We start from the raw sequence: 24,030 nt of genomic DNA, 5'->3' as shown, positions 1-24,030 counted from the left end.
AGCCGTCCAAGAGGACAGCGCGGGCCTACCCGCCGGGAACGGCACCCGCTACGGGCTGCAGGGGCTGCGAGGGGAGCGCCAGAACGCCCTGAGGGACCTGCAGCGCCCGTGCGGGGAAAGCGCCGATTCACGCGGAGCTCGGGGCGCCTCTGCTGCCCGAAGCGGCGCCGCCGGTGCCGCGGAGTTCCCTCGGAGCCGCCCTCGCCGACGCTGCGGGAACCCGGCATGGCCCAGGGGCTGCCGCGACGGGGCGGGCCGGGCCAGCGGAGGGCGGGTGGCCCCGCCCCGGCGGCGGAGAGCCTCGGCCGCCTACAAGCCCCATGGTGCCGCGCGGGGCGGCGGCGTGTGACGCGGCGGGAGCGGGGGTGGCGGAGGCGGCGGCGGAGGGTCCGTGTCTCCCCTGCCGCGTCCCCTCGCTCGGCTCGGCGGGCGCCATGTTGGCTTGAGCCGAAGATGACAGGGGGCGGCTGCGGGCGAGGATCGCGCTGAAGGAGGGGCACCTCCGGCTCGCAGCGCGGCTCTCGGGGGGCGGCCGGAGCCGCCGGCGGACGAGGCGGGGGAGGGAGGGAGGGCGGGCTGAGGAGGCGGCGGCGGCGATGCGAGCGGAGAGCTGAGGCTGCGGGAGGCGGCCGCCGTCGAACGCCCCCCGGCCCCCTCCGAGCGCCGCGGGGGAGGGCTCTCCCCTCCGAGCGCCCTCCCTCCCTTCCCTCCCCGGCCCGCGTCCCCGCCGGGCGCTCTTGGATGCCGCACACCGCCTAGGGGGGCCGCAGCCCGGCGTCCTCCCCAGCGGCCCCGGGCCCACCCCGGCCCTCCCGCCTCCCTGCCCGCCGCCCAGGGCAGGAGCCAGGTCCTGCCTGCGCGCCCGGGTCGCCTGCGCCGACTGAGGAGGTGACTTGGACGCACTATTATCCCGTGTGAATCATCCCGTCGTCATTTGTCGAGGCTGGGAGAGAAGGCAGAGGGCGAGAAGGGGGGAAAAACCCCGCACGCAGCTCATGTGGCGGTGTAGTCCTGCTGCCTGGTCTACCTGGCACCGCTGGTGCCGCTGCCGCTGACAGGGATCTGCTGCCATCTCTGGTCTCCCGCTGGCTCCTCCGGTCCAGCCCGGCACCGCTGCCCCTGGATATTCCTGCTCCTCAGCCGGCCGCCTTCCCCGCTGCTTATCGGGCACCTCTTTCGCGTAGGGGACCTGGAAGCTGCTGCCTCCGATACTGACACCGGTTTTGCATCTTGAAGATCTCCAGCGGGCTGCTCTTGGTGCTGCTGCTTTTTTTTTTTTTTTTTGCCTTTTTTTTTTAAAGTTCATTTTGAGCCATTTAGGGTAACATCAAAATGTCCAGCAGCGTTCCAGCTGATATGGTGAGTGTTGTACTGCTTATTTAATAGTTATATTATAGAATAACGTTTATTTCAGCCTGGTTTTGACAGAGAACATGGAAATAAGAGGGGCATGGGAAGAAAAAAAAGGTCGTGGTAACATATTTAAGGAACATAAAGTTCCCAGTTAATTACCTCCCCCCTCCCGCTCCAGATGCTGGTTCTGCTTCGCTTTTCGGTGATGGAGTGGGAGATCTGCAGCGTCGCCTCCCGTGTAGCGAGGGAAGGGGGACGCCAGGCTCCCTTACCTTTGGCAGTCAGCACCTGGGTGATCCCGCTTGGATCGTGCAGTGCTGCTCTTCAGCTCAGTCGAGCATTTTTGGGGGGGAGATAAATACGAAGCAGGGTATTCGGGATTAATTGCTCGACCCATTTCTTTTTTTTTTTTTTTCCTTTGTTTCTTTGTAAACCTCTTAAACTTCGCTTGTGTCTTGACAACGCTTTGCCTTCCGATGTTGATGGGAAGTTAATCTCTTCACTTGCTGCCGGCTCAAGAGCGAGAGAGAAATTTTCATGCGCTTTATTTTCATGGCGAGGTCCTTTGTGCACTAGCTGCAATCTGGACATTTTTCAAGGGCACTCCTAGTACTTCTTATGGCGGACTGTACTTCAGCTTGTATTGGATACTCGGCTCGGTACATTTAAATCAGGAAGGTATAGCAGATCATAGAAAGGTAGGGTGAATCAGGTCTGCTAGGTAATCTTCCGTTCAGCACGACTTTCTCTATTTGTATGTATTTCCATAAATCGATATATATTTTCATAAGTCACTTAATTGGATAAAACACCCACGAACTTGTAGCTGCAGTTTGGTATGTTAATTCTTTATTCTTACAGCAGAATATTTTCACGTATCTCCACATGGCTGTTCACATTTAAAGGTGCTTTTTCACCTCCCCAGAAGCAGAGGACTTGTCTGTGCTTTTGGGGTTTTTTTAAATTTCAGGGTGAAGTTGTGTTTTGTGGGTACAACCTGCCCCGGTAGTGAGAACAATAAAATCGAGTAGCCCTTGCTTAAGTCATTGATGTACAGTTAATTGGGATATGTATGGCAGCTGGGCTGTTGAAATAATGGTATCTGTTTAGTTGCTTGCTTTCTGTATTTCCTTCACAGCTTTTGTACAGCAGTCACAATGAGTGAATTTTGACCAAAAAAAAGCAGAAACAGTAAGGTACAGAGGATGATCAAACAGCAAGTTATAAGCTTACGGGTTTTTTCTTTTCTTCCCTCTGCCTTTCTCAAATACTATAAATAAATTTTGCCTCCCCTGGATGAAAAGAGTGATGAAAGGATTTAAACTCAGAGGCAATAAGCTCCCCAGCTATCAGTTTTCACGTATTTCCTTTTAGTGTCTCTCTCTGTCTGACTGTGAGAGCCTTTTGAACCCCCTTCTCTCCTGCACGTGGCTGTCTGGCGTTATATCACAGCAATCCTCGCCTGGGCCGTGGAGGATTAGGTGCAAATCTGTCAGTGGAGCTTTTTAAGTTGCCTGGAGGAGTCCCTTGACTGTGCCATGAAGCACACTCCTCCTCCTCCTCCCTGTCACCCTGGGCTGAGCTGCCACCTCCGTGCTCCTCCTGGGGCCTGCCTGCCTGGGAGTCCCGCTGCTGCCACTGCTTGTAATGCTCGGCATTTGCTACAAAGTACACAGATTTTAAGATAGGCAAAATGCAATTTTTTCTACGAAAACTATTTCCTTGTGTTGTTACAGTGTAATGAGAATGCCGCTGCTGGGGGTAGCTGGGCCTAATGCTGCTCTGTTTATTCAAATCAGGAAGAAGCTTGTTATACATAGTGATGTTTAAATACTGAGTCATTACAAAAACATTTGAATAAAGATGTTTCCAATGTCGGTAGAATTTAACTAAATAAATAGATATTTTCTGGCCTGTCATGGGATCATTTTTCTCTTAGTGTCTGCGTTATTAGATGCAGTTTCTCTCTGAAGGTTTGAAGTGTGCTGTAGAAATTCCAATTATTAATTACAAATAATAAATATTACTTTATGAAAAGATTGCTTGAAAACTCATTTTTGTTGACATCCTCCATATTTGAAAGGAGTTTGTTCAAGAGGGAAAATGGGATTGCCATTCCTTAGCTATTTGAAGAGGAGCCCTTACCAGGTTGTCACCATATTTATATATGTTTTTATTTAGTGTAGGATTTTGCAGTTTGCATTTCTCTTACCCACCCACTGTGTAATTTGCATTTGCAAAAAATTGATTTCCCATTTCTGTGGGAGCTGGCAGCAGTGTGATGGAGTGTCATTTTATGAAGACTCCATTATACTTAGTAAATCTGCTATGAATTACATAAGCATTATAATAATAATAATGTTTGAAACTGTTTGTCAGATTCACAAACTAACCTGTTCATAATGATAATATTATAATTGCTGCTTCTTAAAAATGTGTTAATTTGTCTTCCTGTCCCACCTTTGAGAATGATCTGCTATACATAAATTAATAGTAAATTATCTGATTTCCAGTAAGCTTTGGATTTCTGAGTAGACATAATTTGACCCAGTCTCCTGTTCTCTGGCATTGAGTTGACTTGTTTCCAGAACTACTGGAGTTTTTACCAGCTAACCATTTCAACATCACTTCCTAAATAATTAACACAGTACTTTATCATTTGCATTCCACTAATAAATTGGATAGTGACACACCACATTCCCAGTGTTGTAAGATTGTGCTGCATTATTCCTTAGCAATGTTTCCTTATTGCTTAGCATTATTCTGTAAGCAACGGCTTAAAACTCCACTCCTGGAATGAAACCGGCTAATACTGACCTCTCTACCTGGGTAGTTTCATTAACTTTATTAGGACTAGATGTGTCTGGGGTAGTTCTTGAATACTAAACTGATAATCTAGAGCCCAGTTTTGCTCAATTTTTCACATATGCACTGATGACTGTAGTGGCAGCAGGGCATCTCTGATTATGTTCAGTAATTTAATCAGGTAATTTATCAGTTTTACCATTTGGTAGCAGTTAGAGTTTGACTGTGAATAACAGCAGGGCTATTTACAAGTTGTTTCTTTTGTAATGATAAATAGACATGCAGTTGGTTTATGGACTTGTGAAATTAATCACACAGGATTTTTGAGTGGACGAAATGAAAACAGTTTGATATATATTTAAACGCTCTAGCTGACAATTTTAAAGCAAGCTATGAAAAACTTATACTCAGTCAAGAAGTTCTTACTCAATTGAATAATCCCCTTTATTTTAGTGGAGTTATCAGAATCTGGGAAGCTTCCTCTCTGTATTCTGTGTGCCTGTGATACTTCTTCTGACAGTTAGAATTCTTCAGGGATTTTAGGAGTCCACAGAAAGTTGCCTGCCTAAATGACTAAAAAGTTTTAACAGTGTCCACCATTTCCTGTAGTCCGTGTGTTTTATGTCAGTATGAAAAGGCTCTGCCAGCACTTCTTTCTGGGCAGTTCTTTGCATGCCCTCTAGGAGATCCAATTCCTTTTCTCTCTGAGCAGTAACAGAGGATGGTGCTTTTGGCTCCTGGCGGGGTTTTTATTGTTGGTTTGTTGGGTTTTTCTGCATTTGGTAAACAGCAAAATGTTGGAATCTACCACACAATTAAAGGATTTAATTTTAATGTGCATGGCTCTTCAATCCATATGCTGTGCATAAGAGATGTAGATGGTATGGGAGAGATTATTTTTAAGAAAACTGAATGTTTGGTGTGAGACATTTGCAGACATAGAAGAGTGTATGGTCTAAAATGGTTATATGTGGTCAGTGTTAAAATGGGGTAGTAGGTAGAAGAAGAATAACAAATAAAAACCCTGCTCAGTTCACTCCTTATTAGAGTTAACATCTTTAGTGGAAATCTGTATGTGCATCTTCTTTTTTAGGAGATTTAGTATAGAATGCTGATGAATAGTTGAACATGAATAAGGACTTTGTTTCTGATGCATACTAATGGTGGCTAACAGTGGAAAAGGATGGACAGAAAGTGATGCTACATCAGTAAGGGAATTTTGGGATCCAAGAATAAGGTTCAGATATGAGAGAATTAAAGGAGTGGTTGGTTGTATGGCAGCTGAGTTTAGTTGCCATCATTCAGTTTGAAAAATTATTTCATTTAAGAATAATAGGTGCAGTAGGATTATAATACACTTGGAGCATAGAAAGTAATTTGTTTACTATAGCACTTTAATGTATCAGAACAACAAGTGAGAAGTCCTGCATCTCTGTTCTTCTGTTTTAACTGCTTTTCCTTTTGCCTTCAGTGAATCCTTTTGATGGTTTTGAAAATTATTGTAGTCCTAGTAGCCTCTGTACATAACAGGCTTAAGTCAGTCTCTTGTGTTTTTGTAGCAATAGAAGTATGATTATTTCTCTGTATTTTTATATCCCTCACATGTTGAAAGTTCTAATTACATTCTGTAATAAAAATAGCTAATTGAGTTTTTCTGTATGGGTCTTTTTTCCTTCCCTTTTTTGATTTTTTTTCCCCAATTGTTTGCTGATGATAACGGAAATTAGTAGCCTATCTTTTGCCATTCTCAATGTTTGTTTTGGGTTTGTTTTTCTCCTCTTGGAGAGGAATTGGAGGTGGGATCTGTGTCAGAAAGAGGAGCTTGGAGAAGTGTCTTTGACTCCTTATGTACTGAGCCAATATATAAGCCAGTTGAGCCTTTGTAGCATATTGCAGTGCTTCTTGTAATGAAATGGAGAATCTTTCTCTGTTACTTGAGCACTGATCAGGGATAAACTTACTAAAGCTCATCCTTGGTGTGTATATATTTGGGTATACTCCAAAATTATTTGTATTTATCATTTCTCCCACCCACCGTTTTTTTGGTTTCACAGATTAAAAATGTATCTAACAACCAAAAAGAAACATCTTAGCAAGCACTGACATTATTAGGCATGACACTGTAGGAGAAACTTTGTAACATATTAATATTAAAACATCTGACATACTCTGAAACAATGTTTAAATAACCATCATTTAATTTTCTTTGGGGATGAGCAGCTGTAAGCTGTGGTTGGATTGATCCTTACTCTGGGCTGTGGTGCTATCTGTACTACAGATAGAAGTGTAGGCTGATGATATAAACTGTTCCTTCCTTCCTGCCACCCACCCTTGTTGTTGTCATTACCTGAACTGGTTTCTTTCTGCTTTTGTTGTCTAATTTCCTGAAATACTGGAGGGAAGGTATACTGAAGGAAATTTAACCTGGCAGGTTCCAGCAGGACTGAGAGGCAAAAGACAAATGCTGAGTATATGTGAGTGTAGGAACCCAGTCACATCTACAGCAGGAGTGCTCAGGTATCAGAATCATCTGGTAACTGGACAGGTCAGTCAGGGCCTGAATGGGAACAAGTTACACCTCTCAGATGTGGAATTAGGGATAATGTCAGGTATCTGTAGCCAGTGTTTCACCGTGGGGCTTGTGACTGCTTTGTGCATATCTTAATCTAAACTTTCAATCATTCAATGCCCATCTCTCACTTCCTTGGTTTGGATTCAGGCTGCAGTGGGAGCTTAGGCTGTCTGAACGTGGTCCTTGCAACAGTCTTGGGAAGAAGTACTTTCATGATACTTTGAACAAAATGACTGAAGGCATGCTTTACTACTTTTTTTAGTTGAGGGTTCCTCCTAGGTATAACTTTTGTGAATGTTGAAAGCCATGGCCACTATTTGTAATCAGTGGGATTTACTTGTTTTATACTTCTGGTCAGTCAGCTTTGTTACTCAGTAAAACTCAGAATGTAAACTTTTGGAGATCTCTTTATCTGCTTATGCAATAGTGAGCAGAATGGAGACCTCGGTTCTGACTCAGCCTGCGAGTGCTACACTAGCTTGCAGGAATCCAGAAATAACTGGAATGTGACTAATCATTCTTGTGGTTTTATGTAAAAGAGATAATTCAGCTTATTTTCAGTCTCTTCCAAGTACAGTATTGGATCCACTAGGTTGGTTATTTCTTATTCTGAATATGGTGAAAGGCATTACTGCTGATCAGTATTCTTTTTTACATTAGTTTGTTTTTGCAGCAATTAATTGAGCCTACCAAAGTAGCAAGCCTTTCCTGACACAATTTTGCATGGATAAACTTTAGCTCATTGTAATTATTAAAGGAATATTTTTTGGTTTCACAGATTATGACTGTGTTGTTTTCATTTTAAAAACATTGGAAAATGAGCAGCATGTCAATGCACTTCAATATCTGAAAAGAAATTTGAAGTGGGAGAAAAGTTAATCTAAAAGCTTTCTAACAATGTGGATTAATTATTTAGTAGGTCTGTTTGGTTTTGAGAGCAATATTAAAGAAAAAGTTAAGACCTTATTTGTAGGTCTGCCGAGCCTGAGAAGTATATTTCTGGAGAAATACTTAAATGTTGCAGCTGACAGCTCTTATATATTGGTGGAAATTTGGTGTATTTTGTGGTCACTAACTGGAATTGTGTTTAGCTCCTTGACAGAGGATAAATTTATAGCTGCTTGTATACTATCCACAGAGAAGGCCTGCTCTCAATTTGTAGTAAGACTCCACACATATTGTAAAATGTGATTTAAAAAAATAATACACATTTTCCACAGATAGAAACTTTGTGTAAAATGAAGATTTGGCAGATTGCACAACTCTGACATTGCCATGAGCATCTTGAAGTTTTTTCCTTACTTTCTGTAAAGAAATTTGAAAATAGCTTGCCAGTGACAGGATTACATTTGTGGGTTTGTTTTGGTTTGGCTGCTTTCTTAAAATTATTTGAGAGATTCAGTTTAGAGTTAAATGGAAGGCTTATGGTGGAGTTTAGCTGAGACTTTATTCCATGACACTGTTGTTATGGAGACAGAAGCAAGCAAGAAACTCCTGGAGTTTTATGTATCCCATAGAAATTGGCCAAGTAAAACCAGAGATTCTGTCTGGGAGTTTGGTAGGTTTGTTTTACTACTACCTAACAAGAAATCTCTGCCTTAGTGGGATGGAGGTGGCAAAACAATACTTGGTGTTCACACGAGGAATACAAACTGGAATTGTTTGTGTTGGTGTCTGCCTCTGTGTTGGTTTCAGTCTCTCTCAGGGCTGGTATGATTTATGTCAAGGGCTTGCACCACTGCTGAGGAACAAAGGTGGTCTTATCCTGGGGTGCTCTTTAGCTGCAGCTGAGGGTCTGGATTTGAGTCTGTGACTCTATGGACAGTTTGGTTGGAAATGAAGGCTAAACTCCTTTCCTTCTTTTTTTTTTTTTTTTTTTTTTTTTTTAAGTAGTCCTGAGTTTTTCTCTAAGCTCTTCTGTGGTCTTCATTATGCAATATTAACTGTTTTATGTTGCATAAGAAATTATCTCCAGTACTTGATAAAATTGGGATACCAATTTCAAAATAAACAGAAGGAAGCTATGTGTGTTCTTCTTTGAGATGGAAAAGAACAATGTATTTAATCTCAAAAAGAACAGTACTTCATAGCCTTATACTGTGGCATTGGTTGGTGTCTCCTCAGCAAAACTGTGATATTGTAATGCTCTGTGGTTTGGCACAAATCCACATCACCATAATCTGTTTCTGATACTTAATTCATGCTCTAGATGGTACTGCCTAATCTGTCCCCACAATTTGACATGTGTTTTTAATATAGAGAAATCATGGAATTGTGATAAAATAGCGAAGTGTGGTGCAAGTCAAAAATCTTTCGTAGCTGAGGTTGTAAATTCAGGATTCTCTCCTTGAAAGTAGATTAGTGCCAATCTATATGCAAATATTTGTGACGTATATTAGTCTCAGAGAACTTACTATAAATTACACTACTATAAAATAGTTCTTTTAAAATAGCATTTCTTTTCAGTATTTCTTTGAAGATTAAATATTGTGCAAGAGTTTTTAGACATGCTTACCTTTTATATGCTATAAGAAAGTAACTAGAAGCCTTTGTGTGCTTTTAAAGTCTGGAATACCTGGTTGCAGTACTTTCTTCTATTTATAGGATTCTTATTTTTATGGGCAATAATGTCAAAATAAACTTAATTTTTGAACTAGTGCTTGGTGGTTTATTTGATGCACAACACATTACTTAGGTCATATGTGAATATTTATGTCATTTTGTCTGTGCATTTTTTTTTAACCTGTGCATCATAACAGTTGTGTGGTGTGACAGTGAAAGCTTAGCTCTCACTTCTGAATCCAGGTTATTGATCTGTGATGCAAGCAAACTCTATTGGACTTGCAAGTTTTAGTGATTTATACTCTTTGCATACTTATATAGGTATTTTTTTGGCAATCAACCCCAAACTTGCAAAAAGCTTTATTAAAATATTTTACATGTGGGGAATAAATCCACATTTGCTAAGTCCATATGATTCAGTGGTAATGATGTTAACATGAAGTCCCAACAAAAAATTAGTAACTTCCACTACCCATATTACAGCACATAAGTGGAGTAATGTTTGACATGAATATTTGAAGATTTTTTACCAAAAAGGGTGTAATGTGTGTGCTTCATGCTGTGGATTTCCAAGATAAGGTGTTTTGGAGACCACCTGTATAATTTAAAGTCATGTCAAGTATTTTTTGTAAGGTCAGCTCTATGCAAGTTCTTTCAATTCCAAGAAAGTAGGAGGGGAAGCTAGTGGGTATTTCTATGTTCTAGACATATGACTGAGGTTTTTGAGTGCAATAGGTTAGGTCTGCCACCAAGACAACAGTTTGTTACTGAGATATTTGACTCTGTTTTGAGGATCTCATTTTCATAACTAATGACAAGATAGCTAGGAGCTCTTAATAAAGATTAACTGCAACTGGGTTTGATTTCGGTCTGCTTACTGCATCTGGCCAGTGTATTTCTGGATAAATCAGGATTTCCTGTAAGTGTGCAAATGGATAATTTCTCTTTTTTTCACATTACATATGTTTGAAATTATTTGGAGGTTCAAAGTAGCCATCGTAGTGGGCGGAATGGTTGGTAAACTGTGAGCGAGGTTGTGGTGAGAGCTCTGGTGAAAGCGGCAGCAGGTATTTGCAAAATTGTTTTAATTTGGAGAGGATAATTTTTGACTTGCTTCTTCTCACTAGGAAGGGAGAAGGTGGTTCAAGGGATAGCCAGGGAAGTCCCTACAGAGGGCTGCAGTGCAGTTGCTCAATACTTCTTGTTCCAGCATTCTCATGCAGGCACTTGATGATCCCAGCATATGTGCTCCTTGCACTTAACTGCAGGAGTAAGGAGTGGAAAGTTTTTAAGGGTGAGCTTTTGGTGGGGGTGGACTCCAGAAGTGCAGCTGTAACTGTCCCTGAATTAACTGTGAGGACTGAAATATCTCTCTGCAAAGAGCCTGGCATTTTTAAGCTTAGATTGTCTTTCAGTACTGATTTTGTGGCACACACAATTTTATCTTGTGCGTTCGGCTGCTGTGAGTGTGGTGTATGCACCATAGTGCTGTGTCATACATGGAAACCTCATGTTGGGGAACTCCCTTGACTTGTTAAATGAAGTACAACTGGTCCTAAATATCTGACTGTTCAATGATATTTATCCATCCTGTGGTGCAGATGTTTAATTATCTCTCTTCTTTCAGAATCATGCTTTTTCCCCTCCCCTTATTCAGCACCTCCTCATTGTTCAGAGACTGGATCAGTGTCTTATCTTCCTGCACTGTTCAAACTTTTCTTGGAAGATAAATCCTAATCTTCAGCCTTCCTGTGGTACTAGTCTTCTTAACAAGTACTTAATAAAAATCTACCTGTTTTTTGGGAAGAAGGTTATTATTTATAAAAAACGGTGGATGTTGAGGAAATGTAGTTTCATTCAAATATACTCTTATGCTAGATAAATGCAGCAGAGCTGCAGGGAATAAAATCTTACAGTTTGAATTGGAGTGAGTCAAAATTCAAAAAAGATCAAGACTTTCTTGTGTTTTTTGTGGTTTATTTTTTTAAATGACGTTTCTTATTTTAGTCAAAATCTATTGAAATTTCTCAAGCCAGCTTTACTCTGGTGCATCTTCTGTGCCTGTCAGTCTTGATTGAGCAGAGCATGGCTTTACCAGCATTTCAGCTAAGCCAGCATGCTCTGTGCTGATGTGAAGGGTTTATTTCAAAAGACTTGTGGAGAGCAAGTTAATTAAAATCAAGCAAAAAAAATGAAATATTTGTACATTGAGAAATGCTCTTAAGAACATTTGGAGAAAGGTTGTAACTGTATTTGTTAATGAGTTGTAAAAGCAAGTTTTGTGGCTAATGCATATGGGGAAGCTTGTTTTTAGGGTTATGTTAGTATTTCTTTCCACTCTTGCTATTTGAGAATCAGGTGATTTTGTTGATGTGTTTTTGTTGATCTTTCAAAAAAGTAGCAATTCTGAGCTTTTGATTGTCAAATATTGAGTTATTTTCATGTTCCTACTTTTTAAATACCATTCCCTCAGTTTAAATCTGGAACAATCTCAGGAGAAGAAAAAAAATCCAGAGTAGTTCCCAGTGTTCAAGGACATGGGGATTTAGTTTTATTCTTAAATTATCTCCTTTAAGTTCTGTATTAATTTTTTTTTCAGGAAATGAAATGTAGGAAAGACAGCTTGCCCTAAGCATAGAGCACAGAATTATTATATGATTATCAGTCAGTGCGTTTATCTCTGAATGTGCTGCTTGGTAAGTTTCAAAGTCAGCTTTAAAAAAGCCCACAACCAACAGACAAGCACCAAAGTGAATAATTCAGTGTGCTGAGTAGTGCCAGATAAGGCAGAGTGTAGGTAAATAGTTTGCTGCCTTTCATACTTGATTCTGCTCCTGCATGTCTGTCCTGACTTTGATGCTTAAGTAAGTGTCCTAGGTTATGAATTTTATTTATAAAGAACTTGTGGTTTGGAGGTGATTTTGTTCCCCTTTATTGTTGTCTTCAAGAAAGGAAAAAAAAAAAAAGAAACTTTTTGTTTTATCTTGTAATTTTTAACATATAGAAATGAAGAGCATTTGAAGTACAGTTTTGAAGTTGCTTTTTCTTTTCTTTGACTAGATGTTGTTTTGCAGGAAATGGAACAGAGAATTATACTTGAATGAGCACAACATTTTCTGCTGTGTTTTATATCACATCATAGTTTTTCTTGTAAAATTGGATTGTAGCATGTTCCAAAAAATGGGATCCAGATTTTAGGAAGACCCGTAGCTCTTTGTTGTAGCAGTTTAAAATTTTCTATGCAGAAATCACTTACTCAGAATCCAAAAATAGAGTACTCTTATTCTTTTTGTCCTGTGTTTAACTTTTGGATAAAGCCAGCAGTTATTTTGTGGGGCTCTGTTGGAAGCTGTATTGGCTAACCCCCCAGCGTGTCTGTGGAGCCATTGGGACAGGGAAGAGAAGTCTTTTGAATTGCTTCAAAGTAGTTCTTGCTGGGTGACATTCACTTGTCAGTGTAGGCATTTTGGAGTAGTATAGCAGTTTGTAGGATGGGTGGTGGTAGCAGCTGAAAGGACTTAAAGGGAAAGACAAATTGTGATTACACAATCATGTAGTGATAAAGGTACAGACACTGAACATATCAGTGTCAAAGCCATCAGGCTTATTTAGGGACTGTAATTTGCTGTACAAGCACAATGGGCTGCAAGAAACAGTCAAGAAATTATAATGAATTTCTCTTACCATGCATAGGTTGTACTTGGAGCGATTAAATTCCATTTAATTAAGCTATTAGTGTATCAAATGATAACAGGTTTCTGATGAAGAACACCCTTGCTGTTCCTCTGCCTTCCAGACACAAGCATATCCAAATCCATCACTTAATATTTGTATTTTCAGTATTGCTGCTGAGTGGAGATAGAAAAGCAGTGTGTGTTACTTTGCTGGGTGGAAAAACTGTTGAGAAGTGTCCGTGTAAACATTATCTCACCTTTTGGCAAAAGTAGATCTTACCTTATTAAATACAGGCTTTACAGCAATAAAGCTTCAAGCACATGATTCAGTTACCTAAATGTGGCATCCCGTGCCAGTGTGCACATGCCAGCATTCTCAGCATGGCCAAAAAGGGCAGGCAGCAATGACACATGAGCTGCAGGAGACCCATGCCCTGCAGGAGATGCAGCTGCTCTGGACAAAGAGAATATTTCATGACACCTGGAAATAGACTAGATGTATATTTTTAGGTAATTCTTTTGAGCTGCTGGGGCTTTGTAAAACCTCATTTCCCATCCTTTTAGATTGGTTTTTGGTAGGTTGGCTTTTCCTAGCCTAAATTCATTAAGTAGTATTTCAAAATCATTAAATAGTTCAATTTTCAGGTAATCACAGTTCTACCAGCATATTTCCTACAGAAAACTCTCACATCTACAGACACAAACACTCCAAAAGAAAAAAAACTTTTCTGGGTTTCAAAATACATTGCTGCCATTTGAGTGTAGCAGATCTTCTAACCATAACAATGTGGAAATATTGTACAGCTGCTTGTGGTGGTGAAGTAGGTACAGTGTGGCTGCAGATCTTTGCTAAGCATGATCCCATCTAAGCTGTTGCACACAGCCTGTTAAAAAGGAGAAAAAGGAATTTTATACATGTTATCACAGTAAATTTAAAAGTAATCTAAGTTATCGAACACATGAAAATTGGGTTAATTTAATTTGGGGTACTTCTGAAAAATTTTAAAGAGCATTATCCATTGCCATCATTATCTGTTGTATAAAGTTGGACTTGAACGGTCTGTTCTAAAAATCACAGCAGAAATGTGGTGTGCTTTTGCTTAGGTGTGTAATCACACCTGTGGAGCAGGAGAGAAAGATCACTGCCTATACCATTGCTAGGTTGTTTTAATAACAGAACTTTTTATAATGAAATCCTGCAAAGAAAGATATGGATTGGTTTGGGGGTTTTTGTATTACATTAAAAGAAAGAGGCTTGCTGCTTGAAGCTTGACAGGTCTCTCTTGACATTTGGCCTGAAATGTTTGGAAGATATTTCATATCCTCAGAGCAGAAATGAATATGAGTGGGTTGAAAAATTATGCTTACATAATTAAATAATGAGGATTCTTTGGCATTATGTAAGATATAAATGCAGGGAGATTTGTTATCATTGCCCTAGGAATTCAATGTAATTTCTCCACTTGGATACTGGAGTAATTTCACGCTTACATTTTGATGAATATATTTGCCATTTATATTTTGGAGAGCAGCTTTTGATATGTGTGTACTGCTAAAGATTAATTTACAGATTGAGTGAAGCCTTTCTGGTGTGTTTCATATTAGTGCTTCTGTCTGAATTTGAAACATTAGTTTTGTATATGGGTTGGTTTTGTTTTTGTTGTTGCTGGTTATGCTTTGCTTTTTTAACTTGAGGTAGAAATCTAATGGTCATAAATGAGACCTTTTCAGTATAAATTGTCATGAAAGTTATTTTGCTTACACACTTCTTGATGTTGTGAGGAACTTAACGTAGAGGAATCTTTCATGGTAACTGTGTAAATAGATATATATCCAAATATAGTCTACATTCCTTTGACAAAAGTAAACTTTGTAGTTTTGTTCCTAGCAGACTTCTTTTGCATGGCCAGATTCTATTACTAAGAGGTCAATGAAAAATTGACAAAGAATTTGTAGATCGAGAACCCCGGAAATAATACTTGACCTGAAGAGTCAGATTTTTTTTTTTAATAATTTTAAATTACAAAGGAGCAAAGAACTATCAGCCCACAAATATATTTGTTCAACTCCATCCCTTTTATCTTGTGGATACACATACAGCTTCTGTGTGAGGATAAGTGTATTATAATTATTGATTGCAGGCAGATTTGTTTAAATGACTTTCTTATTGTTCAAACAAAACTGAAAATGATGTGTAAGGTAAAGCTGTGACATAGTTCTGGACTTCCACGCTTTGGAAAGAATTAAACTGCCAAATCTGTGCAGATATATGTCTATGTTTAGTTTTACTTCCTTCTCTTTGAAGATTGATGATGAATAAATTATTTTATGTTTAAGAGTTACGTGTCTGTTAATAGAATGTGCACAGTATTTTATTAAATGTTAAATTAGGGTTTAATTTTAATGTGAGGAGAATGTTTCACCCAATGTAACATATTGGAGAGGTCAGCCCACATAATTGATGTGGGCTCTGGAGTAGGTAGCTTGCACATTTGTGGCATCAGCATGGTACATATTTAGGGAGAATTGACTGCCCAACCTGTAGTGATAGGTATTTGAATTTTGGAAGTCTGATAATTACAGAATCATGGAATAGATTAGGTTGAGAAAGACCTGTGAGGTCAAGTGCAGCTGTTAACCCAGCGCTGCCAAAGCCTCCAGTAAACCTTGTCTCAGTGCCACATCCACGTGGCTTTGAAATACCACCAGGGATGGTGGCTGCGCCATTCCCTGGGCAGCCTGCTCCGGGGCTTCACAGCCCTTTCAGTGAAAAATGCTTTCCTGAAATCCAATCTAAACCTCCCCTAGTATATATTCACTTTTCTTTTTCAAGGACGGTCAAGTCACTGTAAATGAGCAAATTTATTACTTAGGCATGTAAAAATAGAGGTTTTAAACATTAGAATAAAGAATTGCAATTAAGTAGTTATGTTCTGTGTTTTGCTTTCCTTTCAAATTGATGAAATGTGGGGCTGTGCTACTTTAGCTTGAGCCCAGACTGAGCTTTTTTTTTTGTGGCATTAAATTTGGTGATTAAGTTAAACAGGATTGAAGATGTTTATTTGTGACTTTAAGAAAAACCCCTTATTTAAACCAATGTTTTTTGAGAGGATACCTTTATTTTTTCCTATACCATGGGAAAAGGTCTTGACTTTGATTTATGAAGGAATAGAAGAGAATGAGCTTTGTTATTTATAAAAAACAAATCTCTTTTTCCCCTGAAATCCTGTAATATAAAACAAAGATAACAGCTCTACTCCTTTCTCTGTGAAAATTGCATGTTGCTGCATGGCAGTGCATTCCAGAACACCTATTTAGAAGACAACTTGATAGCTGTGTGAATGAGGGGAAATTTTTTAATTGTTTGTAATTTTTTTTAAGCAATATAATAGTTAGATACAAGAAAGTCACCCTAAACTACTCACTTTCATGAGCACAGGTTTTTTTTTTCTAAGATAACAGAAATGTGGAATAGGATATAATCTATATACACACATACACTTCAGTAATTGCTTAGCTTTGTTTCATCTGAGAATTATTCTAAGGGTGTTTAAATATTATATCTCAATTATGTTCAAAAAAATATTTGTAGACTGAAGCAAAGACCAATTTCATAACCTGTGTCACCATCTGCTAAATACACCAGAAGCTTATTTTTTTTTCTGGATGGGTTTAGCCAGCTGTCCATTTTATAATGTTGCCTGGATGGAGGCGTGCATTTAAGAATAACACAGTAGGCTTTCTGTGAGTTGACAAAAAGCTTTTTTATTTTCATCTGAAACTCCCCTAGCTTGTCTGACACTTCCTTATATTTAGTCTCTGGCTGAGGAATGTATTTGAAACCTTTCCCCTGCTGCACTCCTCTGGTCTGTGCTTTCTCCTTGTCCCGGTGCTGTCTGGAGCTGCCCCACAGGAGGAGTTGCCTTCGCAGCGACCCCTGTGCCAGCCATGTGCGCGTCTTTGCTCGCGGCAACCAAAGCCCGCTCTAATCCTATTGACATGCAGCCCACGTGGCGGGCACTTAATCTGCCCCCCGCTCTCCTTGCTTTATCTGACCCTGCGAGATGATACAGCTTTTTGTAACTTTATTTTCCTTTACGTGAGTGACTTGGGATGGTCACTCAGACCATTAGAGTTTGCTGAAATCATTCTCTGAAATCATTCTCACATTGAGTGTTGTCTTCACAATAAAAGAGATCTATTCTGTAATGGTGTCGGGGTGACCTGGCAGATTTTAGTGTTATGTTGTTTGTGTACTTGCTTATAATTTATATAAGGGATGATCAGACAAGGGAAGAAGTCGGTATTTACAAAAGCCTGGGAAGAAGGTTATTGCAGGTCAGGTAATCATTCTATTCTGCTGCTCAATTTGCAGCAAAACAACCTCTATTCAGGGAAAAAATAATGAATTGTAGAGATTGGTTTAGAATTAAAAACTTTTTGCTGACTGCAATTTAGAGCTGGCTTTAAAACTTAGTTTTAGAAGTTAATTTTCTGACTTCCACGGGACTTTTGCCTTTTTAAAATTGCAGAATAATGCCTTAGTAAAATTGAGCAGAAGTCAGTTGAAGAAGCTACCTGAGGCAATGTGCTGTACTTTCTGATTTGTATTTCCCTGAAATAAATTGTGTGCTGTGTCTGATCACTCAGAGTGGCAAAGCTCCTTTCATTGGCTCCCTCTGTTCAGCCAAGATGAGACTGCTGTGCTGGGAAAGAGGGAAGGTCCTCATTTGTTTATTCTTCATCACTGTGTTAGCTAGACATGTTTGTACCCCTTAAAAGCTTGGAACCTCTCAAGTCAGTGTTGTATATGAGTACACCAATGTATTCTTGTCTTGTCCAGCTTCATTTTTGATCTCAGAACAGCAGCACTGTTTATGTTCAGCTGGATGGAGTAGCATTTTGCTGTTTCTCCAAAGTGTAGATATGCAAGTGAAATGAAAACAAGAATTTGTTGCTGTTGTATGGAGTACATCTGGACTGCTAATCAAGCTATGGTATCAAAATACTTGAAATGCTTGGGGCTTTTTTATGCATATGTGAATTGGATAAACTGAACTTGAGAATTAATTGTATCCAATCTCTGCTGTTTGTACATGGTTTGCTTTGGCTTAACTTTATTGGCCCAGCTCATCAGAGGCTTATTCTAGGAAGATCAAGGACCTCAAATCTATGCTTTTAAAATCTCCTTTGCCCCAGCCCTTGTCTTCAAAATCTCACTGGAAGCTTTGTAGCTAAAACCAGAGTATGTAAGATGATTGCAAGATGGTCCATTTATCTGTGTTCCTGGCAAGTGGACAGCCAAACCAAGCACCTCTGGAGATCATCTAGTCCAGCCCCCCTGCCAAAGCAGGGTCACCTAGTGCAGGTTATGCAGGAACGCATTTGGGTGGGTTTTGAACGTCTCCACATGAACCAGTAGACAAAACTGTGCTGTAAGCTCTGCTTCTCCCTCTACCTTCCCATCTAGTCATTATGTCTGTACACAATTAACCATGTAATACTTGCCTTCCGCTGCTCTCCACATCCTTATAGTAGGACTGGTCCGAGAAGAATTAGCCAGTGAGTGATTTGAGGGAGCAGTAATCTACCAGAAATTCCCCCAGAGCTTTTCCATAGGTCCAGCTTATACCCCCACTCATCTGGTGCGAGTCAGTCATCAGTGACCCCAGCAAAGGGGAGAGAGTGGGAGCATCCCTTTTATTGGTAGCCTGAGTTACCTCATGGGAGGTAACAGGAAATGCACACTCGGAATGAAAAGACCAGCAAGCTGAACATTAGAGATCCAAGCCTGCTTACATTTATGTAACCACCACTGTTCTGAGACAATGCCAGTCTCCAAGGCGGATCATAGCAGTGAACATAGCTTAAAGGATTAGTTGCTTGTCAGGCAAAACAGAAGCCCTCTTTTGATTTTTTTTTTTATCTCATGAACAGAATATATTAATAGTGAAAGGCAGATGAATACCTAAATAGTCTTCATTTTAGGTAGTTACTGCTATTTAGGTAGTTATTGCTATTCCAGACTTCTGATGGAATTGAATAACCCAAGAAGAGAATTTAGGACATAAACTTCTTTCATTTTAATTCCTTTTTGATAGAATATTTGCTCACTCTCTTCTCATATTCCTGGTGCCATATTCATCAGACATTAATCTCCCAACAGGTTTTGTTTTGGGAGAGGGGGGAGGAAGTAAATCAGGGGAACAGTGAGGAGTCTGTAGCAATAAAAGTCCATTGGTCTGAGAGAGGACTTTTAATACATTACAGTTTTCATAAAACTATCAGGTGCATGTATGGGAGAGGCATTGGGGATATTCCTGTAAGGTTTTTTTTTGTTTGTTTAGCCCTTCAACTCAGTTTTAGTGAAGCAATAGTATGAAATGTTAAGGCAGTATGAAAGATTTTTTTTTCTTTTTAGCTCAGAGAAAAGTTTTAAGTCAGAGTTTGTTATGCAGATATATAGTTCTAGACTCATAATAAATAATTTTTCCAGAACTTACTAGCTGGGCTTAGTGGGCTTACAGCTTGGCAGCTGAGGCTGCCAGACATGAACTTTGAAGCTCTGTTCAGTCTACCAGTGCTTTGATATATGCAATGTGTTTAATACAAATGCTAAATAAAAGTAAGAAAATCTGTGTTTATAGATCATTGAGTCTTTATATGAGAAGAGACCTCTCCAGTTTGTAGCCCAAAGCATGCTAGCTGTGATGGTGGTTCAGAGCAGGGCTAACCTCAGACTTAGATCGTGCTGCTTGAGCCTTTTGCATTTGAGTTCTGGCTGTGTCCAAATATGCTCATTCTGCTGCCTCATAGGGCCAGAGCTTAACCTGCCTTCACTGGGAAGGTTTTGTCTGCATGGGCAGTGGGAATTTCCCTTGCTGCAGCTTGCCACCATCGAGATGGTAGAAATGCTCTTAGATACTTTGCTCTTGGAAACCAAGCTACATCAGAATTCCTTTTATTTTAAAGTCCACATGTGATTGATTTGGCATCTGCAGCAGATAAGGATTTTGCCTGTACATCAGGTTTGAAGATATATCTCAATTTTTACCAAAATAGCCTGTCATTCTGCACTTCATTTAAATATTTGCCCCCATCTAAAGATGGAATGGTTGTGATTGTGTAGATTTGTATTGAAAATCAAGCCTACCTAAAATACCAACTAAAAAGGCCATCTCAGTTACTTGGGTGGAAGTAGGAAAGAGAAAGTAATTTTTTTTTTTTTGGGTTAAGAGGAACTTAAAAATAGCAAGATACTTCAATTGAAACTAGATAGCTAAATAGGAACAAAGAAAAGAATTCTTCTCAAATGTTAAACAGGCTATTGTGTGTGTGAAGCTTTGGAGAGGAGCAGTTGATCAGATTTTTGTAAGGCAAAAAACAATAAACAAGGAAAGTTTCTTCTCTTTTTGCCGTTTGTTAACAGGGAAAAGTGCTTTAAAAGTGTATGCAAAGAGTTATGTTCTCCCATCCAATCTTCTGGGTCAGAAGTTAACCTTTTGTTCCTTGCATGTGTAGTAATCTGTATTTTGTTCACTTATATACTTTATTTAATGTGTTGCAGGGGTTTTTTGTTGCTTGCTTTCTTTTTGTTATGTTTTCAACTTTATTTTAAGCATTCAGGCTACTGAAAGGAACAAACAGAAAAAAGGGGATAAGAAGCCAGCAAATACCTTATTTAATCTAAGTGGTGTCATTGATGCTGAAAGATGTGGAAATTGTGTTTTAAGTTGTTCTCTGAAATGCTTTATTGCATGTGTCTCATCAGTTTTTGAAAACAGATATTACAAGAGTTGTCATCTCTGAAATATGTATCCTGGTGGAATTTGGTGCTAAGTACTGGAAAAGAGGGAGATCTGGAGCAGAATATTGCTCTTAGCTTTTGTTATCAGCTAAGAAAGGGGCCTCAGTTAGCAGTGTTGTCCCTGTCTGGTCAAACATGTGATGTGTGTTTCCCTGTCCTGTGCTTCACTTGAAAGTCAACGCTATCACTGTACCTTGCAACTTGTACATAACAAACTTTTTCATTTGAGTGTCTGTTCCCCTGACTTTATTTCTGAAAAGCCTCTCCATTTTCTGAAGTGATCAAACACAGCAGTTTAATCCTGCAGGGCCACTGGGAGCTGTGCCCCTCAGGATAATGTCACATTAGATGTACAGTACCTTCACCCGAGTGCTATCAGGCAGTGTCATCCTTGCAGCAGGTTGTGTAGTGTTTCAGGTGGTGGGACCGTATAGTGAGTAGTGTTTTTCACTCTGTCACTGCTGGTGTGTTGCTCTCTCATTCCATTTCCAGGTGTGAACAGGCAGTGACTCAGTGGAGAAAAGCATGTTTGTAGCATTTGTATATTGAGGGAGTGTGGGTGACTGCTTATACCTGGTGACTGTTTTGATCCTTTCAGATATAGGAAAAAAAAATGTGCCTGTCACTCTAAGAATTGCAATACTGGATATAAAATTATGACCTAAGAAAATGCCTGAACCACCCTTAAAGCTCTGTAAAGGGTTTGGGTAATATTCTAAGAAAGTGATGCTTCTGAATATCTTAATTTTAATGAAAATGACATTTTTCTTTCCTCCCTTCAAATATGGGCCATGAAAAGAAAAGTTCATGCTGTTTTAATGAATTAAAAAATTACCTTTTCATAGTCATAGTAGTTAGAGGAAGAAATTGTAAAAAAGCACAAAAAATACCTTCAAATACTAAATTACTTTCTGAACAGATATTTATTCTCTTCAACATGTTTGTCTTTCTAAAGAGATCCAAGGATTGGTATATTAAATGTACTTTTATTTCTCAGTGCCAAGGGAGGATTAGGAGTAAAATGAGAATAATTTATAAGTAGGTTTATATACCAACTATTGAAAATATTCTGATATTACATGCCTTTCTTCCCTGGACTTTTGCCTGGCCTGAAAGTCCTAACATCCGTGGTATGGTTGTGTGGAAAAACTGTGTTAATTCAGGTATTCTGCAGACAGACATATGGTTGGAGAAGAAACAGAAGGTTTTTTCTCTTTTAATTAGATAATGGTGGAGATCCTGTAGACTGCAGCATCCTACAGTGCCAGCTGGAAACTGTGCCATGCCCCTTGCCAAACTGCTGAAGCTTCCCTTGTCTGAGCTTGCTTTATCAGGGCTTTTTGCAGATTCCACCTGCTCTAAGCACAGAGATAGTCTATCCCAGGAATGGGGAAAATGAAGAGAGGAGCCTGTAGGCTGGTTGGTTAAACAGGGAGCTCTTGGTTGGATCTTTAAACTTTATTTAAAGGTTGTGCCTAATGGTTGGTTTCCATCCTGCACGTTGGGTACGAGCAGACCTGCAGGGCTCTTATTGTTGGAGCAGATTATTTAATATCTTTTATCAGTCACCTGGAGGAGGAGACACTCCCGCCTTGTGAGCTCTTGTGAACACCAAGCTCCAGTTGGCCTGCTGGAGTTGCAGGGCTGCCCTGCAGAGGGACCCAGCCAGCCCAGGGAATGGACCAGCAGGAACTTGAGGCAATTCAGCAAGAACAGATGTCTTGCACCCGGGCTGGACTAAGCTCTAGAAGTGATGCATGCTGGGGACTGATGGTCTGGGAGCCAGACATGAGCTGCCAGGGCATCCTGGCAGGAGTGAAGGCTCACAGCACCCAGGAGATTCCAGCAGGAGCAGAAACTAGGGAATTAGGGGAGGTGAATGTGCACCTTTACTTGGCACTCAGTAGGCTGCATCAGGAATACAGTGGCAGCTTTGAACATTGTTTGCTGTACTGCACTAAAAGAGGAAATGTGTCCATCAGCTGCAGCATGTTCAGCAGAGAGGAGTGAGGTGGAGCACTTCTGTGAGGGAGGCTGGGGGAACAGGGCTTCTTCAGCCTGGAGAAAAGCTGGCTTTGGGGAGACCTTAGAGTAGCCTCCCTGTATCTACAAGGAGCTGGTCTAAAAGCTGAAGCCAATCTTTTTACTAAATTAAAAGGGTAAGAGAGTGAATGACAGTGATCATAAATGTGAACAAGAAAGGTTTTGAGTTAGGGGATGGGATGGGGGAATACTGATGGCATAATTTTTTTTTTTTTTTTTTTTTACTTTTGCATTCATCGATATGAAATTTTTTTGACTCATTCATAACCTTGCTTCATGTCCTTAGTGTTCAGGTTTACTTTGAAATTATTTCTGCTTAAATCTAGGTTTAGATAAAATTTAACCCCCCCAACTATGTTTATAATATTTCAAAGAGAAAATATAAATGGTGTAAAGAACACAACTACAGAAATGGAAGAGAGGGTTACAGTTAACTGATGTACATTAAGATTGAATCTGGAATACCTCCCTCTTGTATCCAGATGGTTTGCCATATTTTATTTCTTGAAACCCACCTTGACAGGGATGCTGTCTTTTTGTGTTGTGTTCCATATGTAGTTGCTTGTCCTGGAGCCTTTTTAAATTTTTTTTGTAATTGTTTTTTTTTAAATCCTGGCTTTTAAGTCCTGAAAGGCTGTGAACATATTTAATCAATTCCTTGAAGCATCTTAATATATACTTCAGGTAATGTCTTCTGTTGTGTTAATACAAGTACTGTATTACTTTCCTGAAGATGGAATTGCAGTTTTATCTGGTATAATTTGCAATTGTTTTTGTCCTGCTAGGAATAACTCAAAAAGACTCAAAACTTCTTGTTCCAACTTCTGTGCCCAACAAAAGTTGGAACTTTAGTTCCAACTCTAGTGCCTGTAAATCCTTGAGAGAAATGTCATCTTTGACTACATCTTATGCCTGTGTCCAATGTTCATTAAATAATACACTTGTTACTAATCTCTAAATGAGATGTGTGCATATATCTCACTATTGGTGATAAATTACAGCCTTGGGGTTATAATGGATTTGAGGAAGTCCGTCCCTCAGGGATACTGTAACATTATTTTCTCTTTTTTTTCTGCATTATCTTTATTGCTTTAGATGGCTCAAACTCTTTCACTCCAGGCTTTCTTGCAGAGGTTTCAAAACACACTGTCCTTGGTACTTTGCTCAGTTGTGTTTGTGTACCCATTTTTGCTCTATCTCTCTTTGCTATGACT

General features: G+C 39.9%; 1 protein-coding gene across 1 annotated transcript in view; it reads left to right on the top strand.

The window, feature by feature from the left end:
* Window positions 1–383: 383 nt before the first annotated feature.
* The window catches only part of UBL3 (ubiquitin like 3), a 55,827-nt gene continuing 32,180 nt past the window's right edge, over window positions 384–24,030 (top strand). Inside the window, exon 1 of the mRNA XM_005482485.3 lies at window positions 384–1,359. Within this exon, the coding sequence (XP_005482542.1) occupies window positions 1,333–1,359 (27 nt within the window). The 5' untranslated portion in view covers window positions 384–1,332. The remainder of the gene's footprint in view (window positions 1,360–24,030) is intronic.

This window comes from Zonotrichia albicollis, chromosome 2 (genome assembly GCF_047830755.1).
Source record: "Zonotrichia albicollis isolate bZonAlb1 chromosome 2, bZonAlb1.hap1, whole genome shotgun sequence".
Taxonomy (NCBI): domain Eukaryota; kingdom Metazoa; phylum Chordata; class Aves; order Passeriformes; family Passerellidae; genus Zonotrichia; species Zonotrichia albicollis.
This window is presented reverse-complemented; position numbering and strand designations above follow the sequence as displayed.